Source organism: Lithobates pipiens, unplaced genomic scaffold (assembly GCF_037356315.1).
Source record: "Lithobates pipiens isolate NorthernLeopardFrog02 unplaced genomic scaffold, aLitPip1_a1.2 Scaffold_13, whole genome shotgun sequence".
Taxonomy (NCBI): domain Eukaryota; kingdom Metazoa; phylum Chordata; class Amphibia; order Anura; family Ranidae; genus Lithobates; species Lithobates pipiens.
In genome coordinates, this window is record NW_027507718.1 from 172,872,907 (window position 1) to 172,895,349 (window position 22,443).

At 43.3% G+C, this 22,443-nt stretch overlaps 1 protein-coding gene across 1 annotated transcript in view; it reads right to left on the reverse strand.

The window, feature by feature from the left end:
- The window catches only part of GAK (cyclin G associated kinase), a 176,619-nt gene that overhangs the window by 143,938 nt on the left and 10,238 nt on the right, over positions 1-22,443 (reverse strand). The window contains 2 exon segments of the mRNA XM_077475892.1: positions 667-726; positions 3,395-3,456. Coding sequence (XP_077332018.1) covers positions 667-726; positions 3,395-3,456 — 122 coding nt within the window.

Sequence of the window (22,443 nt, forward strand, 5' to 3'; positions counted from 1 at the left end):
TGGATCAATGTGCTGATTGCCATGGTCTCTGGCCAGAGATCTGTTCAGCCGTGAGGTACCCAGCTGCGAGTGGCTACTCTCTGGGTGGTATTAGAGACTTTGTTATGTCGGCAGTTCAAGGTGCCCGAGTTCTTCGCCCTTGCCCTCTGTTCCTATACGAGACTGTGTTATTGGACGTTACCCCTGCAAAATAAAACCTTTTAAAAAGGGACTTTATTGGTGTTAGCGTCCAAGTTGTTGGGTATCAACCCTGTGAACCCCTAGACGTGGAAGAACAAGCCAAGCGGAGGTAAACAGTAAGCCCAATAAGTCAAGACCGCCTTACAAAAGGGTTATGGCCGCTACATGTTTTTTACTGAAAATTTTTCATTTTCTACACCTTTGCAGTCAAATCAGGGGACATACAAAATTGCAAGTACCATTATTTTATTTTCTAGGGTGTCTGCTTTCAGAAAATATATCATGTTTTGGGGGTTTTATGTAATCTTCAGGCCAAATTTTATTTTTATTTTTTAAACGTGTGCAAAACACACAAAAACTGCCTTGGCAGAAAAAGGGTTAAAGGAGAAGTTCACCTTTGGGAACATGTCAGATGTTCTACCTGAAGTAGTAAAACTTAGAATGCTATATATCCTATACACTCAATTGACGTAATGAAAAGGATACCATGAAACAGATTTCTTGAATAATTGCCTTATTCTTTTCTTCTTCATTGGAGAGCAATCGCTGCAAAAGAGAACAATTTTTTTTTGCAATTCTTTATATAGTATGTACATAAACAGCGGCAATTTAAAATTTAAGAAAACAGACCATGAACATGTAACAACCAATACAACTAAAAGGTTGCACTTTATTCACAATTTGTTCCTGCCAATTTGACCTGCCAAGCACAACATCTTTCAATCTACGCTGGAAATTAGCTCATTCAATTCGCTTTATGGATTGCTGGTTTTAGACAGGGGTGGAAAGCTAAACATTACTGATTTACAGGACGTTAAAAAAACAAAACGTAGGTACAAGGATCATCTATAGTATAGCAATTGAGTATGCCCTTATACAGAGAAAGTTGATACCTTTGCAGAATGCCTGTTTTTTTTAATCTCTGCCACTTTAACTGCTAGACGCTAAAAAAAAAATGCTTAGTCAGTCACTCTTTCAAGCTCATTTAGGGGCCATCATGTTCGTTATCATTGCTGCACATGTGCACACACACACACACACACACGTGATTTCTCAAAAGCATGAATAGTATATATGTAGGAATTCTACTGCCCAAATTAGAATACTGAAAATGACTGTAAACATGTTTTTTTTACTTACACCAAATAATAATAATATTTAGGCCTCATGCACATTGGACATTATAAAAAAAAAAGCCAGTAACGTTAGCTGTAGAGTTTTTCAGCATTTGTGTCGTAGCGTTTTTCCATTTTTTTTTTTTAGCAAAACCATACTCCCATAAAAGCTTATGGCTCAAAAACACTGATAAAAACGCAGAATAGCCGTGGTTTTTTTTTTTTTTTTTTCCTTCATTTTTTAAGCTTTTTTCAAAGTTAGAGCATTTTTACAGCTGAAAAACTGTCAAAACCCACTGGTTCTGTTTTTTTTTCAGCTAGAAAACGTCACTGCCAAAAACAGTCTGTGTGTTCATGGACACATAGGATAACATGCTGGGGAGTTTATTAGCTGCAGAAAAAAAAAAAAACATCTGTAGCCATAAAGAGCAGCTGTAAAAATGTCCAGTGTGCATGAGGCCATATAGTGAGTGCATCAAATGAATACAGCAGCTAGCACTCAAGGTGACTATACAACCCTTGTAAACCACAAAGACCAATAGATGTGCAGCGCTTAACAGAGGTGTTAAATTAAAAATATAAACGGTTAAATCGTTTATGCAAAAGGAGTAAACTAATGACAAACTAATGCTCTTCAGGTATGAGAAGTGTCAAAACAAAAACCCATATATGAAGATCATTTTTTCCCTCCGATAGGCAATAATCTGTTCCTATATATTTTAAAGCAACAGTCCATGCAAAGGAGAAAACCAATCAAATCAACATATTACGGTAATTGACAGTCTTTTTAGCCCACCAGAAGCAGTTAACGATAGAGCAAAATAAAACATCAAATCGAGCATCACCACGTGCATATGGACATCTTCATGCACGAGCCTTCACCCAAACATTATATGGACTGTTTTTTTTTTTATATTTCTCATACCTGAAGAACATTGGGTTCTTGTTTACCCATATTTTAAAAATGATTTATACATTTATATTTTTAATGTAATACCTTCATTAAGCGCTGCATACTTACCCACTCTGTGCAATGCAAGGCAACCCTGATCCTCTTTTAGGGCCCCCGCAGGTGCTCCTAGCTTCTTCCCCGGTCAGGTGTCCCCATAGCAAGTGGTTTGTGCAGGCTTAATCCCGAGCCATGCTGTGTGAGTGTCCATGACACACAGCGCAGCTCAGCCCCGCCCACTGGCTAGAATTCACAGCAGCAGAAGCCAATGTCCACTGATTGTGAGAGAGCCACTGCTCTCCGGCATAGTGCAGTAAAAAAGGGGAATGCATTAAAGGTTAAAAAATATATACCTTTACAACTACTTTAACCACATCCCACAACAGCCTATAGCAGAGTGATGGCCAGGCAGGGGATCAGTTATCCTGACTGGGCATCATATGATATCCAGCAAGTTATGAAAGGGGCATGCAGAACGGTGATCGGTGGTGTGGGGTGTCGCTCCAAAACACTGCATCTCCGATCTCGGTAAAGAGCCTATGACGTAGGCTCTTTACCATGTGATCAGCTGTGCCTGATCACAGCAGCAACCAGGAAGTACTGGCAATCGGCTTTCCTCAGTTGAGGCATGGGTAGAAAAGAGCTGCTCAGCGGCTCTCCTGATGGGGTGGGGGGGTGGGGTATGCTCCAATAATCAGCAAATTGATTATCAGCACAGCTCCACCGCACTCCACCCTCCCATCAGTGCCCACCGGTGAAGGAGAAAAAACTTACTTAATACAAATTTTTTTTTTTTTTTTTAATTAGTCTTTTTTCAATTTCTTTAGCGAAAAAAAAAAATCCAGTGGTGATCAAATATCACCAAAAGAAAACTATTTGGGGGAAAAAAAAATGATAAAAATGTAGTTTGGGTACAGTGTAGCATGACCATGCAATTGGCATTCAAAGTGCGACAGCTCTGAAAGCTGAAAATTGGTCTGGGCAGGAGGGGGGTGAAAGTACCCAATATTGAAATGGTTAAAAACGTACCAGGAATTTTCCACAGTAATCCCTCTACAAAGTGTATTGGGCCCATTTCAAAATAAAAAGGTTTGTAATTTACACAAATCACAAAATGTTGCTTATGTAAGATTTAAGGCAGATGCGTTACCTTTAATGCATACTCTTTTCCAGTGACAACATCCTGAGCTTCATAGACAAATGCAAATCCACCTAAAAATAAAAAGTGAATAAAAATGCCAGATTTAGTTACTTTATCGTGTTTAAACATATACAAGATAATAAAAACATTGAAAGCAGTTGGAATAAGGTACCATAAATTCACCTTGAACATTAAAGCCTCATGTACTGTTGCTGGTCAACGGATGTTCAGAGGCAGTTGGATGCTTTTTTTCAGCTGCCCCTGAACTCATCCAATGTTTGTACATGTGTACATGTACACAGGTTCGTTTAATGTCGTTTTTAGGCAGTTGAGTTTAGAGGCCTTTTTTGGAAAGCAAAAAAAAAAAAATAGTTCAGACGCCGAGTTTAGAGGCATTTCAAGCACTAAACGCGTTTCATTTACAGGCGTTTGTTTTTGCCTATTTACCATCAAGGAGCTTACAATCTTAGATCCCTAATACACATTCATATTAGGAATCAACGGATTATTGGCAAGGTAGATATTTGTGGGCTGATATCAGCATTTTTCGAAACATCGCTATCTGTCACAAACTAGACCAATATTACCGATGTTGGTCTCCGCAGGCATCTTTTTGGGACCCAGTGCGCGGGACATGCACACGTCGTCATTACACCTCCACGCTCTGGGCCTAATGTTCTGAATCTGACAGGCTTCCCTCGCCTGGACAATCGGACGGCCATGCCAGCCATCCACAGCGAGGTGCCAGGCCACTGAGGCCAGCCAGAACCCACCCACAGCAAGGTGTCAGCCAGTAGCCATCCACCACAAGGTGCCAGCCAACCAGCAGCCACCCACACACAGCAGGATGCTAGCCAGCAAGCCTACAGACAAAAGGGTGCCTGCCATTTTTAACCTTACTCTTTCAAATTCCAATGCAGGTGGATGGAGAGAAAAAGTAAAAGTGTTGTCTGGGACTATTTCTCATCTCAACCATCTCCAGGAAAAAGCAGCAGTGTGCAACACATGCACAAACAACTGCAAAAGACAAAAATACATCATTATATAATGAAGCAAAGAGAAAAACTGAATCACAAAGTGAAATACCACAATCCCACCAAACAATAAAAGATGGCTAAATGCAGATAGAAGATCCCAACAGCTGGACAAAGCAATCACCAAGATGATGGTTATGGATAACCAGCCATTTACAATGGTGTCCGACTCTGGATTTCAGCGGTTGATGTACATAGCTGAGCTATGCCGGGAACCGAAATGTTGGGAAAGAGATTCACCAAAAGGTAGTTGAGAAAGTAAAGGCTACGCTGCAACCAGAAAATGCTGGCAACTCACTCTCATTCACGAATGACTGCTGGTCAGGACCAAAAGAGTCACTAATGAGTCTTACATGCCACTTCATTGACAGCAGATGGACAAAAAGGCAATTAATGTTTAATACAAAAGGTGATGCAAGGATCCCATACTGGGAAGTACAATTAGAGAAATGTTTCTAGACATGCTTCAAGACTGAGGAATAAACAAAGACCAGGTGAGGCTTGTGCTTCGTCACAGCAGTGCAAACATGGTGAAAGGAATGAGGGTTACTAGTTGCATGGCACACACCCCACATCTTGTGGTAAATGATGGTCTGTCAAGCCAGAGAGCTTTGATAGATATAACTGGCATGCTGAAGAGGTGCAGGCCATTTACACCATTCAGTCCTTGCCAAGAAGCGACTCAGATGTATTCAGGCAGACCTTGGTCTACCCAAAAAACAGCTTAATTCAGGCTGTTCCAACACTTCACATGCTGCAAAGAATGCTGGAACAGAAGGATATAGTTGTCCTACTGCTGATCAGTGGGACGCTGTAGCCAATGTCACTGAGACCCTCCACCCCATAGAGTAAGGGACACTAGATGCGAGTCATTACGTCTCATCTGTCATCCCATGTGCGAGAGCGCTGAAGATGCTTCTTCAAGAGAATGAAGGACCCAACACACGTGGCATTAAAACATTTAGGCAGGTTGTGAGGGACAGCCTCACCAAACTCTTTGAGAAGCATGAACAAAATAAAAACGTTGTGCTGGCATGTCTTTTGGATTCTCGATAAAAGAATCATGCTTTCTCTTCTGATGATGTACTGGCCAAAACAATTGGCGACAGAAGATCAACACGAGCTGCTGGTGATTCCTGCAGAAAAGGTCAAGTTTGGAAGAGCATGTTATTAATCTGGAAGAGCAGGATGCTGCAAAAACAGACAAACATCAAAAAAAGACAATGAGCAGAAGAGAATCTTCATCGCCATGCAATGCCATGATGCCATGTTCAGTGTGTTATTGGAGCCTTGTGCGGAGGATTCTTCTCAATGTGCATCAATAATCAGCCTGGATGATGAACTTAATCTCTCTTTGAAGGAGCTAGTAATTGACAGAAGAAGTGGTGATCCTCTTCTGTGGTGGAAAGAAAAATGTGACACGCTACAAAAGACTTGCTAGAAGATACCCCTCTGCTCCTCAATCTGTACCAAGTAAGCGTGTTTTCAGTGAAGTGGCAGACATTTATGAAAAAAAAAAACAGAACCCGTTTAACAGGTAAACATGTTGAAATGTTATGCTTTTTGAATATTGCTTTACTTAACTGGGAGTATTGAAGAAAGTGTAATGTCAGTGTGTCCTGTCCACTGTCCAGCTTTTTGCACTGTAGTAGCGATTTAAATGTAATCAGTGCAGTGCAATGCACAAGTAACAGTTATACTTTTTCTATGTTTTGGGAAGCCATTTAAGAAGTTATTGTTTTTCAAGCACTTTATTTTTCCATTTACTTTTAGACCTCGTTCATCACACCATGGGTCACTGCGGACAGAGATGTCAGATTGGAAATCTGTGTGCATTTTTCTCCCATTTTTTACATGCGATTTGTGCAAAAAAATTGGTGTCATTTTTGAAAAGTTTAAATATACAAAATATCAGAAAATAATAAAATCGTCAGGAGAGGTGGCCGAAATATTGGTATTGTATTGGTTTCGGCACTGAAAAAACGATATCTGTCGATCCCCAATTCAAACATGCACATACTGGGACCAATTGAAACAGGATTCTGGTAACCTACCAGCATGTCTTTGGAGTGTGGGATGAAACTGGAGTACCCGGGAGGAGACCCACGCAGGCACCAGGAGAAAATGCAAAATCCGTGCAGGTAGTGCCATGGTTGGGATTCAACCGTTTATTCTTCAGTTTCTTCTCTCAGTGCTTTAAAAAGGTTAATTTCTTTCTGGCTTAATATGAAAAATGAATGGAATGTCCATCACAAAGTAAACAGATTAAGATTCATTTGATAGATTTAATAATGGTTACTTGCATAATGCTGCCTGCTTTTACCATTTATACGCATGGTTTTCAGCAAGCACGATTGTGTCGATGTGTCGTGCGCATGTTTAATGGCAATTTGACCGTACTGCCCTTAGATAAAGAATTAACACAACAAATAAAAAATCATCAAATGCACAAGACAACATGCAGAGAAAATTGGAGGTTGCAGGTCCTTCTAAACTACTTTTTTGGTGAAAGGCTTTCCCACCCTCCGCCATTACTAGGTTATGTGCATTATCTGCATTGGTTATCATGCAATCCTATTATTAAATTAATGATTTGCAGTGAGAGTCCTCCACTGCTCTGTCCAACTCCTGAGCAGATCTGAGAAGGTATTGAACTGCAAGGCACAGATGTGGCATGTACAGAACTATAGATTCCAAATAGCTTATTAAGGCTTAACGTACACGCAACATTTTTACAACCTCTCCTGAACGATTTAAATTGACAGATCTTAACCCACGTTTAAAAACGTCAGTTTTTCAGCGTTTACATGCCACATATGCATTTAGAAGCATTTGGAAAAAAAAAAAAAAAAAAAATTCTCAAAATAAGCAAAAATGAAAAAACGCATGTAAACGAAATGCGGCTAAATGTGAGTTACCGCATTTAGAAGCATTTTTGGCGCTTGAAATGCCTCTAAACTCGGCGTCTGAACTATTTTTTTTTTTTGCTTTCCAAAAAAGGCCTCTAAACTTAACTGTCTAAAAATGACATTAAATGAACCTGTGTACATGTACACATAAGATAACATTGGATGAGTTCAGGGGAAGCTGAAAAAAGCAGCCAACTGCCTCTGAATGTCTGTTTACCAGCAGCAAGTGTACATGAGGCCTTATAGTACTGCATCTATGGAAAAGCAACATTGCCACCCTAGGATGGACCACAATAACTACTCCTTTTCTTCCTAAAGCTTAAGGCCAGGAAATTTCAAAATGATCCCTTGCAGTGGGGCTGCACTTCAACTACAAATGTTAATTATTAGTTTAGGTCTAGTGGATTTAAAGTAGACTTTCTTACTAGATCTTCTGCACTGATAGACTGGTCCCTGCATCATCATCTCTCCTACACTCCAACGGTCTAAGGTCCTGATGTCAGCAATACAAATGCAGGGTCCACAGTCCTTTAGACCCCTTTCACACCACACCGCCGATAGCGTGGGGAGTAAAATGCTGCCATTTTTAGCAGCGTTTTACCGCCGGATTTGCGACGCATTTTGGCCGCTAGCGGGGCGCTTTTACCCCCCGCTAGCGGCCGCAAAAGAGTTAAAACTTCCGGCAATACGCCGCAATAGCGGCGTTTTGCTGGCAGCATTACAGCGCTGCCCCATTGATTTCAATGGGGAGCAGCAGTGGAGGAGCGGTAAACACACCGCTCCTTCACCGCTCCAAAGAAGCTGCTGGCAGGACTTTTTTCTGACGTCCTGCCAGCGCACCGCTGTAGTGTGAAAGCCCTTGGGCTTTCACACTATAGACAATGGTGCAGCTTCTTTAGGGCGTTTTGCAGGCGCTATTTCTAAAGCTATAACACCTAAAAAACGTCCTGGTGTGAAAGGGGTCTTATTGAGTGTGATGACATCAAGGGACAGTTCACCAAGAAGCATCACCTGCCGGCCCGGACCCGTGTGACACACGCAAGAGGGCAACGCCAGGCTCAGACTGGCACGGCATTGAGATGGGCGCCACGGCTCCCTCCATCCCTTTCCAGGATCTCCTCTGCTCCATGCGATGTGCTGGGAGAGTGGGGAAGGGATTGAGGTAGAGAGACTGTGTGCCTGGAATCTGACCGCCACCACACGGCGCGGCCACATTCACATCTCTGTCCCCGTCAGCACTCACTGCCGCTTCCTCCTCGGCGTGTGCCAAGGATGAGGGAAAGACACCATCCAGGGAGGGGGGCAGATTAGAAGTTTAACCCCCCTCACCCCAGCGCAATGCCTCTCCCCTCCCAAAGCACACCCTAGCACACATTCTCTACCCCCCCCCCTCCAATTCCATACCCGCTCCATCCATCCCCCTGATCTTGATCCCATACCAGCTCCATCCATCCCCCTGATTTTATACCCGGCTCCATTCATCCCCCCTGATCCCATACCTGCGCCATCCATCCCCCCGATCCATCCATCCCCCCACTCCGATCCCATACCCACGCTATCCATCCATCCCCCCCCCCCGATCCCATACCTGTGCCATCCACCCCCCCCAATCCATCCATCCCCCTAATCCCATCCCAGCTCTATCCATCCCCCTACCCCGATCCCATACCCACTCCATCCATTCTCCCTGATCCTATCCCAGCTCCATTCATCCCCCCTGATACCACCCCGGGGCCATCCATCCCCTGATCCCATCCCAGCTCCATCCATTGTGGTAGGTTAAGGGTGCAGAGCCACACCGACGCACTAGCCTGCTTGGCGGTGGGGGACAAAGACAAAAGGGACCAAACAATACACATTTACGGTAAGGGTTTAAAGTGTGAATTAAAGCATAACTAAGCCAAAAAAGCAAAATATACCATATTGTGGTTTACCAGTTCTTGGATGAGGAGGCTGCATTTATTTTATTACTTGGTAATTTACATTTTACTCAGTAATTAGCTTTTACTTAATTTTGGTAATCTTGCAAATATATTTTCAGTCCCTGACTGGCTATACTCACACCTCCACTGTATCCATGGAGGGAATCATGGTTGGTCACCCAGGCTGGATTTTCAAACACTGCTGCTTTTATTCATCTTTGTTACATGAGGATGATCAGTTTATTTCACAGAAAGTACAGTGCCCTGAAAAAGTATTCATACCCCCTTCAAATTGTTCACATTTTGTCATGTTACAACCAAAAACTTAAATGTATTTTTATTGGAATTTTAGGTGAAAGACCAATACAAAGTGGCACAAAATTGTGAAGTGGAAGGAAAATAATAAATGATTTTCGAGTTTTTACAAATAAATATCTGAAAAGTGTGGCGTGCATTTGTATTTAGCCCTCTTTACTCTGATGCTTCCAACTAAAATCCAGTGGAACCAATTGCCTTCAGAAGTCACCTAATTAGTAAAGAGATTCCACATATGAGTAATTTAATCTCAGTATAAATGCAGTTCTGTGGAGCCCTCAGAGGTTTGTTAGGGAACCTTAGTGAACAAACAGCCTCATGAAGCTCAAGGAACACACCAGACAGGTAATGGATAAAGTTGTGGAGAAGTTTAAAGCAGGGTTAGGTTGTAAAAAAATCTCAAGCTTTAAACATCTCAAGGAGCACTGTTCAATCCATCATCTGAAAATGGAAAGAGCATGGCACAACTGTAACCCTACCAAGGCATGGCCATCCACCTAAACTAACATGGCGGGAAAGAAGAACATTGATCAGAGAAGCAGCCACGAGTCCTATGGCAACTCTGGAGGAGCTGCAGAGATTCACAGCTCAGGAGGGAGAATCTGCCTACAGGACAACTATTAGTTGTGCACTCCACAACTCTGGCCTTTATAGAAGAGTGGCAAGAAGCCAGCCATAAGAAGTCCAGTTTGCTTTTGCCAGACGCCAAGTGGGGGACACAGCAAATATGTGGAAGAAGGTGCCCTGGTCAGATGAGACCAAAATTTAGAATTTTGCTTTTACACCAAAAAGTTGTGTGTGATGGAAAAATAACAGTGCACATCACCCTGAACACACCATCCCCACCAAGAAACATGTCGTGGGGATGCTTTTCTTCAGCAGGGACAGGGAAGCTTGTTAGAGTTAATGGGAAGATGGATGGAGCCAAACACAGGGCAATCTTAGCCCTTGTACACACCATCCGATCGGACCGTGTTGTCGGATAATCCGACTGTGTGTAAAGAATTCCGATCAGACAAAGTGCCACGCATGCTCAGATCAAATTCCTAGACCAAAGCTATTGGCTACTAGCCTAACGTAGTCCCATCGTAATGAAATAATGTCATCACGTTACGTACGATCGGATTTTCCGACAACTTTGTCCGACCGTGTGTATGCAACACAAGTGTCGGACAAAATCCGTCGGACAAAATCTGACCGTGTGTACAAGGGCTTAGAAGAAAATCTGTCAGGGTCTACAAAAGACTTGGGGTGGTGTGTGTGGTTCCAGCAGGACAACCACCCTAAAGCATACAGCCGGAGCAACAATAGAATGGTTTAGATCAAAGCATATTCATGTGTTAGAATGGCCCAGTCAAAGTCCAGACCTAAATCCAATTGAGAATCTGTAGCAAGACTTGAAAATTGCTGTTCAGACACTCTCCATCCAATCTGACAGTGTGAGCCATTTTGCAAAGAAAAAATGGGCAAAACTTTAACGCTAGCTGTACAAAGCTGGTAGAGACATATCCAAAAAGACTTGCAGCTGTAACTGCAGCAAAAAGGTGGTTCTACAAAGTATTGACTCGGGGGGGGGGCTGAATACAAATGCACGCCACACCTTTCAGATATTTGTAAAATATTTTGAAAACCATTTATCATTTTCCTTCAACTTCACAATTATGAGTCACTGTGTTGGTCTATCACATAAAATAGGATTTTTATTACAGCTTACCTGTAAAATCCTTTTCTTAGAGTAAATCATGGGACACAGGGCCTTTGACCCCTTTCACACTGCCAGCGTTTTTCAGGAGCTACAGCACTAAAAACAGCGCCTGAAAAAAGCAGCGCCTCACAAAAAGTCCTGCCAGCAGCTTCTTTGGAGCGGTGAACTCACCACTCCTCCACCGCTGCTCCCCATCGAAGTCATCGAGTAGCGCTGCGATACCGGTGGCGTTTTGCGGGTGGATGTAACCCCTTTTCGGCCGCTAGCGGGGGGGGGGTTAAAACCGCCCCTGGTAGTGGGCGAATAGCGCCTCTAGAAATAGCGCTGCTTTAACGCCAACGCCCCCCCGCGGCTCGGTGTGAAAGAAGCCTTAAGTAATTACTTAATGGGTTATCCTGTTATGTGATGGTTCATACTCAAATGTACCATTACTAATATTATTACTAATTTATTCTACCTAGTTATATGTACTTTGTATTAAGCGGCTTTCTCTGATGACAATAATGCATATAATACTTTCACTGAATAAAAATATGTGCTGTAATTACTCTTGGAACTTTTATTGGCTTAGTGGTGCCCACCTCATCTAATGTCCCAGGGTGAAGTTTTCTCTTATTTGTTGCATATTACAGGGATGGAGATGTGTTACTGGCGACACTAGACCTTATCTTGTTCCTATATTTAATTCGGGTGGAAGACACCCACCTCTGCCAATACATGTACGATACTTGCATTCTATGTCATTATAATGTACTAGTTACTACACTATTCAATCTAAGGCTCATATCCCCACCCATCTGATGTGTTGCTTCTCGCTGCTGGCAGCTTTGTTTCGCTTTGGGAGCTGCGATGAGTACAACAGGGGATTTCTTGTTCCCTGCTGCCCCCACCTACTCTTTCGTGCGGGTGTGGCCACCTACACATTGGCGCCATGTGCCAGCCGTTAAATGTCCGCGATTTTGCGGCATTGTTACGGCTGCACACATTGTACTATCTGGGAGGACCTATAGGAGTGCCGCCTGTGCATCTTCCTGTCATCCACACATGACGTTGGGGGCGGAGCCTCCTGAGCCCTTCCTGGATATAACTTGGGGGATTAGCACTGCATGGATTCATTTGCAGCTCTTATTTCACCGAACACACATGCTTGTGGATGCCTCTTGCTGGAACCTACTACCCATGCAATTATATACTTATCTCACTCAGGTATATTCATTTGTTTTTTCCACATGGTTCCCCTCAATTGCTCACCTGCAGCTTGACTCTGATCACACAGACTCTCTTATATTTGCACTTCATTTCTTTCTCATCTCTCCTTCTGCTCACCTTTTTTAATTTTCCACTTATGCTAGTCTCTGATGTCTCTTTACCACATCTCCCTAAAATCCTTTGTCCATGCCATTCATGGCTCTAGTCCTATATTTACATATAGATTTGTCCATGTTATTACTTTTGTACTTTACCTACTTCTCCAGATTATTGGATATACACCTTTATGTTTACAGTCAATACTTACCATGGACATAATGAGACCAATAGGGATACACATTTTCTATCCACGCAATGCTTTCCCTCCAAGCTGCCCTGTGTGGGGTTTCTTCTGGCTCCGCCTCCTCAGCTCCCTGGCGAGACAACTGCTGCCACTGTCTGGAGGCTTCACACCCATTGGGTCGGCTATGTGTAGTTTTAAGCATGGGGCCTCTACCTATTAGGCCCCTCTTACCCTCTGCCTTAAAATACCAATGTCATGCCACGTACCAAACTGTATCCTTTCACCTTAGGTACAATTCATATACATCAACCCCTGAAGAGTGAGCTGGGACTCGCAAAATATGTCGGGTACACCGGATGTTTGTATGTTATGTGATTGTTCCTACACAAAATGTACCATTAATTTTAATCTACCTAGTTATATGTACTTTGTATTAAGTGGCTTTCTCTGATGACAATAATGCATATAATACTTTCACTGAATAAAAATATATACTGCAATTACTCGTTACTTTTATTGGCCCCCACCTCATCTAAAGTCCCAGGGCGAATTTTTCTCTTTTTTGTTGCACCTTCAGGTGTTGACACTGGTAAACCCAATCAAGGAAGTTCACTCCCTATATAACCCCTCCTCCGTCCAGGAGCACATCAGTTTTTGCAGCAAAGCAATATACTTAAATCCCAAAAGAGGAGAGGGACGTCTGTGTCCCATGATTTACTCCAAGAAAAGGATTTTACAGGTAAGCTGTAATAAAAATAATTTTCTTTATCGTACATCATGGGACACAGAGCCTTAATTACTTAATGGGACGTCCCATGGCAATGCTACTTGAGGGGAGGGAGAAACAACCCGCAGGGTACTCACAGACTTGAGGACTTATACTGCTGCCTGCAGAACACTGTGCCCAAAGGCGATATCCTCATACCTCCTTACATCCCCCTGATAAAAAAATTTTTGTGAATGTATGCACTGTAATCCAAGTTGTGGCCTTATAGATCTGAGCCATGGAGGCCTGGTCACGCACTGCCCGAGAAGCATTAACTGCTCTGGTAGAGTGCGCCTTCACTTGAAAAAGAAAGAATCTTACCCCTTAAAATTAAAACTTGCAAAATCCACTTAGAAACAGTGGATTTCGATGCTGCCTGTCCTCTTAGGACCTTCTGGCAGAATACATAAAACATCAGTTTTAAGAATCTGAGCAGTTGTCTTTAAATAGATTCTCACTGCTCTCACCACATCAAGACAATGTAGTTACTTTTCTTTCCCGGAACATGGTTTTGGAAAAAACGATGGCAGGACAATATCTTAGTTCTGGTGAAAACCTGAAATCACTTGACAAAAGCCTGGACGAGGGCATAACAACACTCTGTCCTCATGAATAATCAAATATGGCTCTTTACAAGAAAGAGCAGCCAATTTAGAAAACCTCCTTGCTGAGGATATAACAACCAAGAGTAACAGCTTCCTTGTCAGAAGGACTAAGGGAACATGCTGCATTGGTTGAAATGGCTGTTTCTGTAACGCTGACAAAACTAAATTCAAGTCCCAAGGGCTTAAAGGAAACATAACTGGCGGAGTAATTCGCATCACCCCCTTCTATAAAATCCTGGACTATGAATGCCCTTTTTGAAATAAAAATTGATAAGGCTGAGACTTGGCCCTTAGTAGTACTCAAGGCCAACTTCATCTCTACGCCTAATTGTAGAAAGGCAAGAATTCTGCCTCTGATATATCTCCAAGGGTGTCAACCCTTGGATTCACACCAGGAAACAATCTTTCCAGACTCTAATGTATAGTTTTGGAAGTTACATACAAATACAAGTTTCCTTGTATTAATCAAAGTAGAGATAACTAACCCCCAAAGCACACATTTCCTCAGAATGTGGGTTTCAATAGCCAGGCCGTTAAATTTAGCGTTCATAAAGTAGGATGGAATATCGGCCCCTGTGAAAGCAGGTCTGGCCTTAGTGGAAGGGACTATAGATCCTCCACTGCCATCTTTACAATTTCTGCATAACATGACCTGGGCCATGCTGGTGCTGCCAGAATTACCGGTTTTCTTTCCAGCTTGATCCTGAAAAGAAGTCGAAGCAGCAATTGAACAGGGGGAATTGCACAGATCAGTGAAAGTTGATCCCACAGTATCACCAATGCATCTGTTCTGCATGCAAATGGATCCTTTGTTCTAGACACAAAGTTGACTAACTTTATGTTGAACTGGACACTAGAAGATCTATGTCCGGCATCCCCCATCTTTGACAAACAGCCCAAGAACATGTCAGGGTGAAGAAACCATACCCCTGGGAATAACTGCTGGTGACTTAAGTAGTTCGCCTGCCAATTCTCTATTCCCGGAATGAAGACTGCTGATAGGCACGGAATATTTCTTTCTGCCCAAGTTAGAATATGGTTCACCTCTCTCTGTGCTGAGACTCTTGATACCCCCTTGGCGATTGATATAAAACAGAAAAAAGGCCTAGTGCACTAGACACGGCACGTACCCCTTGGGGTGTTCAATTAGATGGACCAGTGAGTATTTAAAAAAGTATAAATGTTTGAGAAAAAAAGTTTTCAGAAAAGAAGTATTTTTTTAAAAATATATGTACATTAGTACAATATGAATTCAGACAAACAGTATTTTCATGTATACATCACAGTATCGACTCAGAAGAGGCTTAGAAACATTATATTGAGAATGACGCCGACATGTTTCAGACTATCCGTCCTTTTTCACAGGCATTACAGTCATCTCATGTAAATATGGTCTATAGCATAGTCAAATTAGTACAGTTGCATCAAACACATAAAAAGGCTTGTAGCTCAACGTATTAGCCATAATATGTAGCCACAAAGAAATGATATATACTCACAAGCCAGAACCTTCCTCTATATTCAACAGGATATTGTGATGTAAACTAAGATCATCTGACGGACTGCGTGTAACATGAAACTATATGCCACTGGTGGAAAAGCATCAGGGTGACACAACACAGGTAATTGTAGTTGGGGACACTAGGCACTGCAAGATCTCCAGTGACTGATTCAACAAACTGTGCAGTATAACACCGGCTAAGCGGTCCAATTAAATGTATTTAATGACGGAGAGGGTACAAATAATGAAATAAGTCCTCTATGAATAAGTACATAGCTTAATTCATAAAAGTGGCATATAGTATCATAGGTCAAGAGTAACATGGGGTATTTGCTCACCTTAAATATAAAATGTATACAAGAGATCCCAATGGCATGCAAACCCACAGCGTACTGAATGCCATGGGTGCAGGCCTTAAATAGCAAAAATGCTAATGGATCAGCTGTGGAAAGGCGCTATCGGCAGCCTCCACAGCTGAAACCGATGAGACGGACTGTTGCGCCATTGGCTGCATACAGTCTGTCTGAGGAGGTCCCTGACAAAGCTGGGCGGGGATGCGTTCCACGTCATGACGTCCCCGGCGCTCGGGAAGCCCGCTTATCTGCGCTCCAAGGTGGAACACAAACAGGAAGGAGCACAGTAAAATAACTGCGCTCAGTATGGCAAAAGGACCACATGATCCCCCAATGGAAATAGGGGACCAGTGAGTCTCCTGCGTGCTGGGCAGTTATAGTGCCCAACAGACTAAAAAGATAATATATATATATATATATATATATATATATATATATATATATATATATATATATATATATATATATATATATATATAAAATATTTTTTTGTCTCTGTTGGGGACTATAACTGCCCGGCGCGCGGGAGACTCACTGGTCCCCTATTTCCATTGGGGGATCATGTGGTCCTTTTGCCATACTGAGCGCAGTTATTTTACTGTGCTCCTTCCTGTTTGTGTTTCCCGCGCACTGGTGACGTCACAGGCTGGGATGCGTCCCCGCCGATGGCGCCTTTCCACAGCTGATCCCATTAGCATTTTTTTCTATTTAAGGCCTGCACCCACGGCCTTCAGTACGCTGTGGGTTTGCATGCTGTTGGGATCCCTTGTATACATTATATTTAAGGTGAGCAAATACTATATGTCACTTTTATGAATTAAGCTATCTACTTATTCATAGAGGACTCATTTCCTTATTTGTACCCTCTCCGTCATTAAATACATTTAATTGGACCTCTTAGCCAGTGTTCTACTGCACAGTTTGTTGAATCAGTCAGTGGAGATCTTGCAGTGCCTAGTGTCCCCAACTACAATTACCTGCGTTGTGTCACCCTGACGCTTTTCCAACAGCGGCATATAGTTTCATCTTACACGCAGTCCGTCAGATGATCTTAGTTTACATCACAATATCTTTACCCCCTGTTGAATATAGAGAAGGTTCTGGCTTGTGAGTTTATATAATTTATTTGTGGCTACATACTATGGCTAATACGTTGAGATACACGCCTTTATGTTTTTGATGCAACTGTACTAATTTGACTATGCTTATATTATAGACCATATTTACATGAGATGACTAATGCCTGTGAAAAAGGGCGGATAGTCTGAAATATGTCGGCGTCATTCTCAATATAATATATGTCTTAAGCCTCTTGAGTCGGTACTGTGAGGTATACATGAAAATACTGTTTGACTTCATGTTGTACTATGTACATATAATTTTTTTTAAAATACTTATTTTCTAAAAACTTTTTTCTCAATAAACATTTACACTTTTTTTAAATACTCACTGGTCTGTCTAATTGAACATTGCAAGGGGTACGTGCCGTGCCTAGTGCACTAGGCCTTTTTTTCTGTTTGCTATTTGGGGATGTGACAGACCAGCTTTTCACACACTGTCACGCTACACATATTTTTTTTCCTTGGTGATTGATATAAGCCACAGCCGTGGCATTGACGGATTGGATCTGGACAGGACAATCCCATAACCTGGAAGTCCATGTCTTTAGAGCCAGATGCACTACCAGAGTCTCTAGGATGTTGATGGGAAAGGCTCTTCCGGATCTTGACCACTGTCCTTGGACAGTTGTTTTCCTTAGTACTGCTCCCCAGCCTGAAAGGCTGGCATCTGTCGTTACCACGTTCCAGATAACAGGTCTGAAGGATTTTCCCTTCAGCAGATTCTGGTTAGTAACCACCAATTGAGACCCCTTGAGGACAGCCACATTGGCAAGTCCAAAGCTTGGATCGTCTTACAGATAGAATAATGTTTTGCAACAGTCTCGAATGGAACTGGGCATAGGGAACTGCTTCAAATGAAGCCAACAAACGCATACAAAAGGCGAATGGAGGGACCTACTTTTGACCTGACCATCCGCAACAACTCTCTTATGAAGTTATTTTTTGCCTGGGCAAGAACACCCTTTTTCTGGGCTGTATCTATGATCAGACCCAAATACTCCAGTTTTTTTAGCGGTTTTAAGGGAGACTTCACAAAGTTAAGAACGCAACCCAGTCTTTTCCAGATAACTGGTTGTAATGCGTACACCTTACTCCGAACACCGTTTGGTCTATAAGTAATAGATCGTCTAGGTATGCCAAGACTGTTTAAGCCCTGTGCCCTTGACCTGGCTAGAAGTGGAGCTAGCACTTTTGTGAACACTCGGGTGCTGTAGCTGGTCCAAAGGGCAAGGCTGTAAACTGAAATGCTGCTGTTCGATCAGTAGAAACCTTTGGTGAGCAAGAAATATATGGACAAGCAGCACCACGTAGTGGTTAACCCCTTCAGTGCCAGTGACATTTTTACAGTAATCAATGCATTGATTTAGCATTGATTGCTGTATTAATGCCAATGGTCCCAGAAGTGTCAAAAATTGTGTGTCCGCCATAATGTCACAGTCACGAAAAATAAATAAAAAAATCACTGATCCCCGGCATTACTAGTAAAAAAAAAAAAAAAAATTAATAAAAATGCCATAAAACTATCCCCCATTTTGTAGACGCTATAACTTTTGCACAAACCAATCAATATACGCTTATTGCGATTTTTTTTTTTTTAACCAAAAATATGCAGAAGAATACGTATTGGCCTAAACTGAGGAAAAATGACCAGTTACACTTACCGGTAACGTCTTTTCTAGGAAATCTTCCAGGACGGCACACCTGAGAGATGACTGGTCCACCTGACAGGAAACACAATCAACAACGAATTTAAAAGTCCCCACCCCTCCCTCAGACCCTCAGTTATGGTAAAGAAAATCCCACACCAGTGTCAGAGGGAACATTCTGTGAAGAATTAATATATCACACCAATAAAACAAGGGTAGGGAGTAGGCCTGCCGTCCTGGAAGATTTCCTAGAAAAGACGTTACCGGTAAGTGTAACTGGTCATTTTCTCCAGTCATCTTCCAGGACGGCACACCTGAGAGGATAAGCAAGAAGTTCAGGCCTACCTTTAGGGCGGGACAACCGCTTGTAGGACCTTCCTGCCAAATGCCAAATCCTGAGGGGACAACAGCTCCACTCTGTAGTGCCTCAGAAATGTTCTATGGCTCGTCCATGTTGCTGCTTTGCAGATCTGGTCAATTGAGGCGCCTGCCCTCTCTGCCCAGGAGGTCGCTAGGGATCTAGCTGAATGCGCCTTAAGGCGGGTTGGTACTGGTTTACCTGCCTGTCTATAAGCGATGGATATGGTCTGTCTAACCCATCTAGCTATCGTAGACTTAGATGCTTGAAGACCCTTTTTCTTCCCTGAAAAAGTGACCAATAAATGACTGGATCTCCTAAAGTCTTTCACCCTTTCTAAATAGACTAGGAGACAACGCCTGACATCTAAGAAATGAAATCTTTCCTCTTCCTTATTCTTAGGATTCTGGCAAAAGGACGGGAGAATAATCTCCTGTGTTCTGTGAAATAATGAAGCTACCTTTGGCAAATAAAGAGGATCCTGAGTGAGGATTACCCTATCCTCTAGGATGCGCAAAAACGGCTCTTTAATCGACAGAGCCTGTATATCACTCACCCTCCTGGCCGTAGTGATAGCCAGGAGGAAGGCCAACTTAAATGATAAAAGCTTAACCGAAATTTGAGCCACCGGCTCAAAAGGCCCCCTTGTTAGGGCATCTAATACCAGGGACAGATCCCATGGAGGGCAACTGACCGACCTAACTGGAACTACCCTTTCCCTGGCCGACAAAAATCTTTTTATTAGCGGCTCCTGTCCTAGCTTCCTATCAAAAAACACGGACAGGGCTGCCACCTGGACCTTTAGGGTGCTAACTGCCAAACCCTGGTCCACCCCCTCCTGAAGAAAGTCTAGTCTAGGATCATCTGGAGAGCCCCCTCCTTAGACTGTAGCCAGTGGGAGAAGACTTTCCAGACCTTTGCATAAATCTTTCTGGTGACGCCTTTCCTACTGAGGAGAAGAGTATCTATCACTTTTTCCGAACAGCCCCTGTCTCGGAGTATTTCCCTTTCAATAGCCATGCTGTCAGAGAAAGACGACCTGGGTCGGGGTGAAAGACTGGACCCTGACTGAGTAGGTCTCGTTGCACCGGCAGACGCAGCGGGGGAGCTATCGCGAGACTCTGAATGGTGGGAAACCAAACTCTCTTGGGCCACCAGGGTGCTATCAGTATCAGGACTGACCTTGAGTAGGTTAATTTTTGTAGGACTCTGGGAAGGAGCACCAATGGGGGAAAGGCATAAGCCAGTCTGAAATCCCACACTTGTACAAGAGCGTCTATCCCTTCTGCTTCTTGATCCTTGTAAAGGGAGAAAAACCTGAGAACCTTCGCATTCTCCCGGGAAGCGAACAAATCTATTTCTGGCTTGCCAAAATGTCTGCACACCAGGAAGAAGATTTCTTTGCTCAATCCCCATTCCCCTTGAAGGATGGGCTGTCTGCTTAGAAAATCTGCTTGCAGATTGAGTGAGCCCTTTATATGAATCGCTGACAGTGAAAGGACCCTCTTTTCTGCTTTCACAAGGATCTGTTGCGCTAACCGTCTTAGTTTGTCCGACCTTGTCCCTCCTTGGTGGTTTAGGTATGCCACCGTGACCAGGTTGTCCGAGAGGACCTGAACCTCCCTGTCCTGCAGTTCCTCTCGGAAATAGTCTAGGGCTTTGCCTACTGCCAGAAGCTCCCTGAAATTGGAAGACTCCCTGGCTTGGCTGTGGTTCCAGGACCCCTGGGTATATCGGTCTCCCAGATGAGCCCCCCAACCCCAGGCGCTGGCGTCCGTGGTTAAGACCAAAGGGTTTACCTGAGACCAGGGGCGACCATTCAACAAATTCTGTGGGTCGAGCCACCACCGCAGAGAACGAGATACCTCCTCTGTGATGGGTACTCTGTTCTCTAATGTTTCTCTTTTTCCTCCCCATGAGGCAAGTAGAAAAGACTGAAGCTCCCGAGAATGGAGTTGTGCCCAGGTTACTGTCGGAATGCAGGCCGTCATGAGGCCCAGCAATCTCATTATATATCTCAGAGAGGCTTCTCCTCTTTCGAGAAGGGTGACAACCGCATTCTGGACCTTCGTTACCTTTTCTGTTGGTAAGAATACCTTCTGTGCCTGCGAGTCTAACAGGTAGCCTAGGTATAGTTTGGACTGAGATGGAGTCAGTGAGGACTTCTCCTGACTGACCATCCAGCCCAAGGTCTCCAGAGTTTCCAACACGATGTCTCTGTCTATTACTGCTTGCCTCTGATCCACACTGTAGATCAGCAAGTCGTCCAGGTAGGGTATTAACCCTATCCCCTGCAGGTGTAGGTATGCCACTACTTCGGCTAACACCTTTGTGAATATCCTTGGACTTGCCGCCAGCCCAAAGGGAAGAGCCCTGAACTGCCAGTGTTGTATCCTCTGCTGTAAGCAAACTGCGAAGCGTAGGTACTTCTGGTGTTCGGGAGCAATGGGTACGTGTAGATAAGCGTCTTTTAGGTCCAGGGTGACCATAAAGACTCCTCTCTGCAGATGCTTTCTTACTGAGTAAATACTCTCCATCCTGAACTTCTTGTGAAGCAGGTAACGGTTGAGTCTTCTCAAATTTATTATCAACCGAAATTTTCCTGAGGGTTTTGGAACCACAAATACGTGTGAGTAAAAACCCTGGGTAAGCTGATTGGTTGGTACTGGAGTAATAACCCTTTGCTCTGCTAGCTCCTTTAGATTTTTCAGTAACCCTTCTGCCTTGGTTGGGTCCCTGGGAGGAAAAGTAACCAGAAATTCCTGTGGGGGATGGGTCTGAAATTCCAGTCTGTACCCCACTTCTAAAAGGTTTAGAATGTATGGACTCTGCGTAATCCTTTCCCACTGTGGAAGGAAATCGCTGAGTCTTGCGCCTACCTTTACGGTGGCGTCATTTGCCTTCTTTCTGAGAGGCTCCGGAGCTGGAGAAAAGAATTGTACTTTTTTCTTTTCCTTTCCCCAAGTTCCATTTCCTCCTTGGTTCAGCTTTCCCCTTATGATGGGTCTTTGGATAGGGGCCTCGAAAAAATTTCTTACCCCTTTCTTTCTTGGGCCTTACAGGAAATTTCTTGCCCTTCTCCGTAGATCGGGACAAAACCTGATCTAGGCCTGAACCAAACAGCAAGGAACCCTCAAAGGGGATGCCGCATAGGCGAGACTTGGAAGTAAAATCCCCATCCCAGGTCTTGACCCATAGAGCTCTCCTGGAAGAGTTCAAAAGTGCTGCTGCTTTAGCTGTGGTCCTAACAGTTTCTACAGCTGCATCTGCCACATATGCTACTGCTCGACTGATTACTTCCAGCGAGTCTACAATCTCTTTAGCCTCCCTA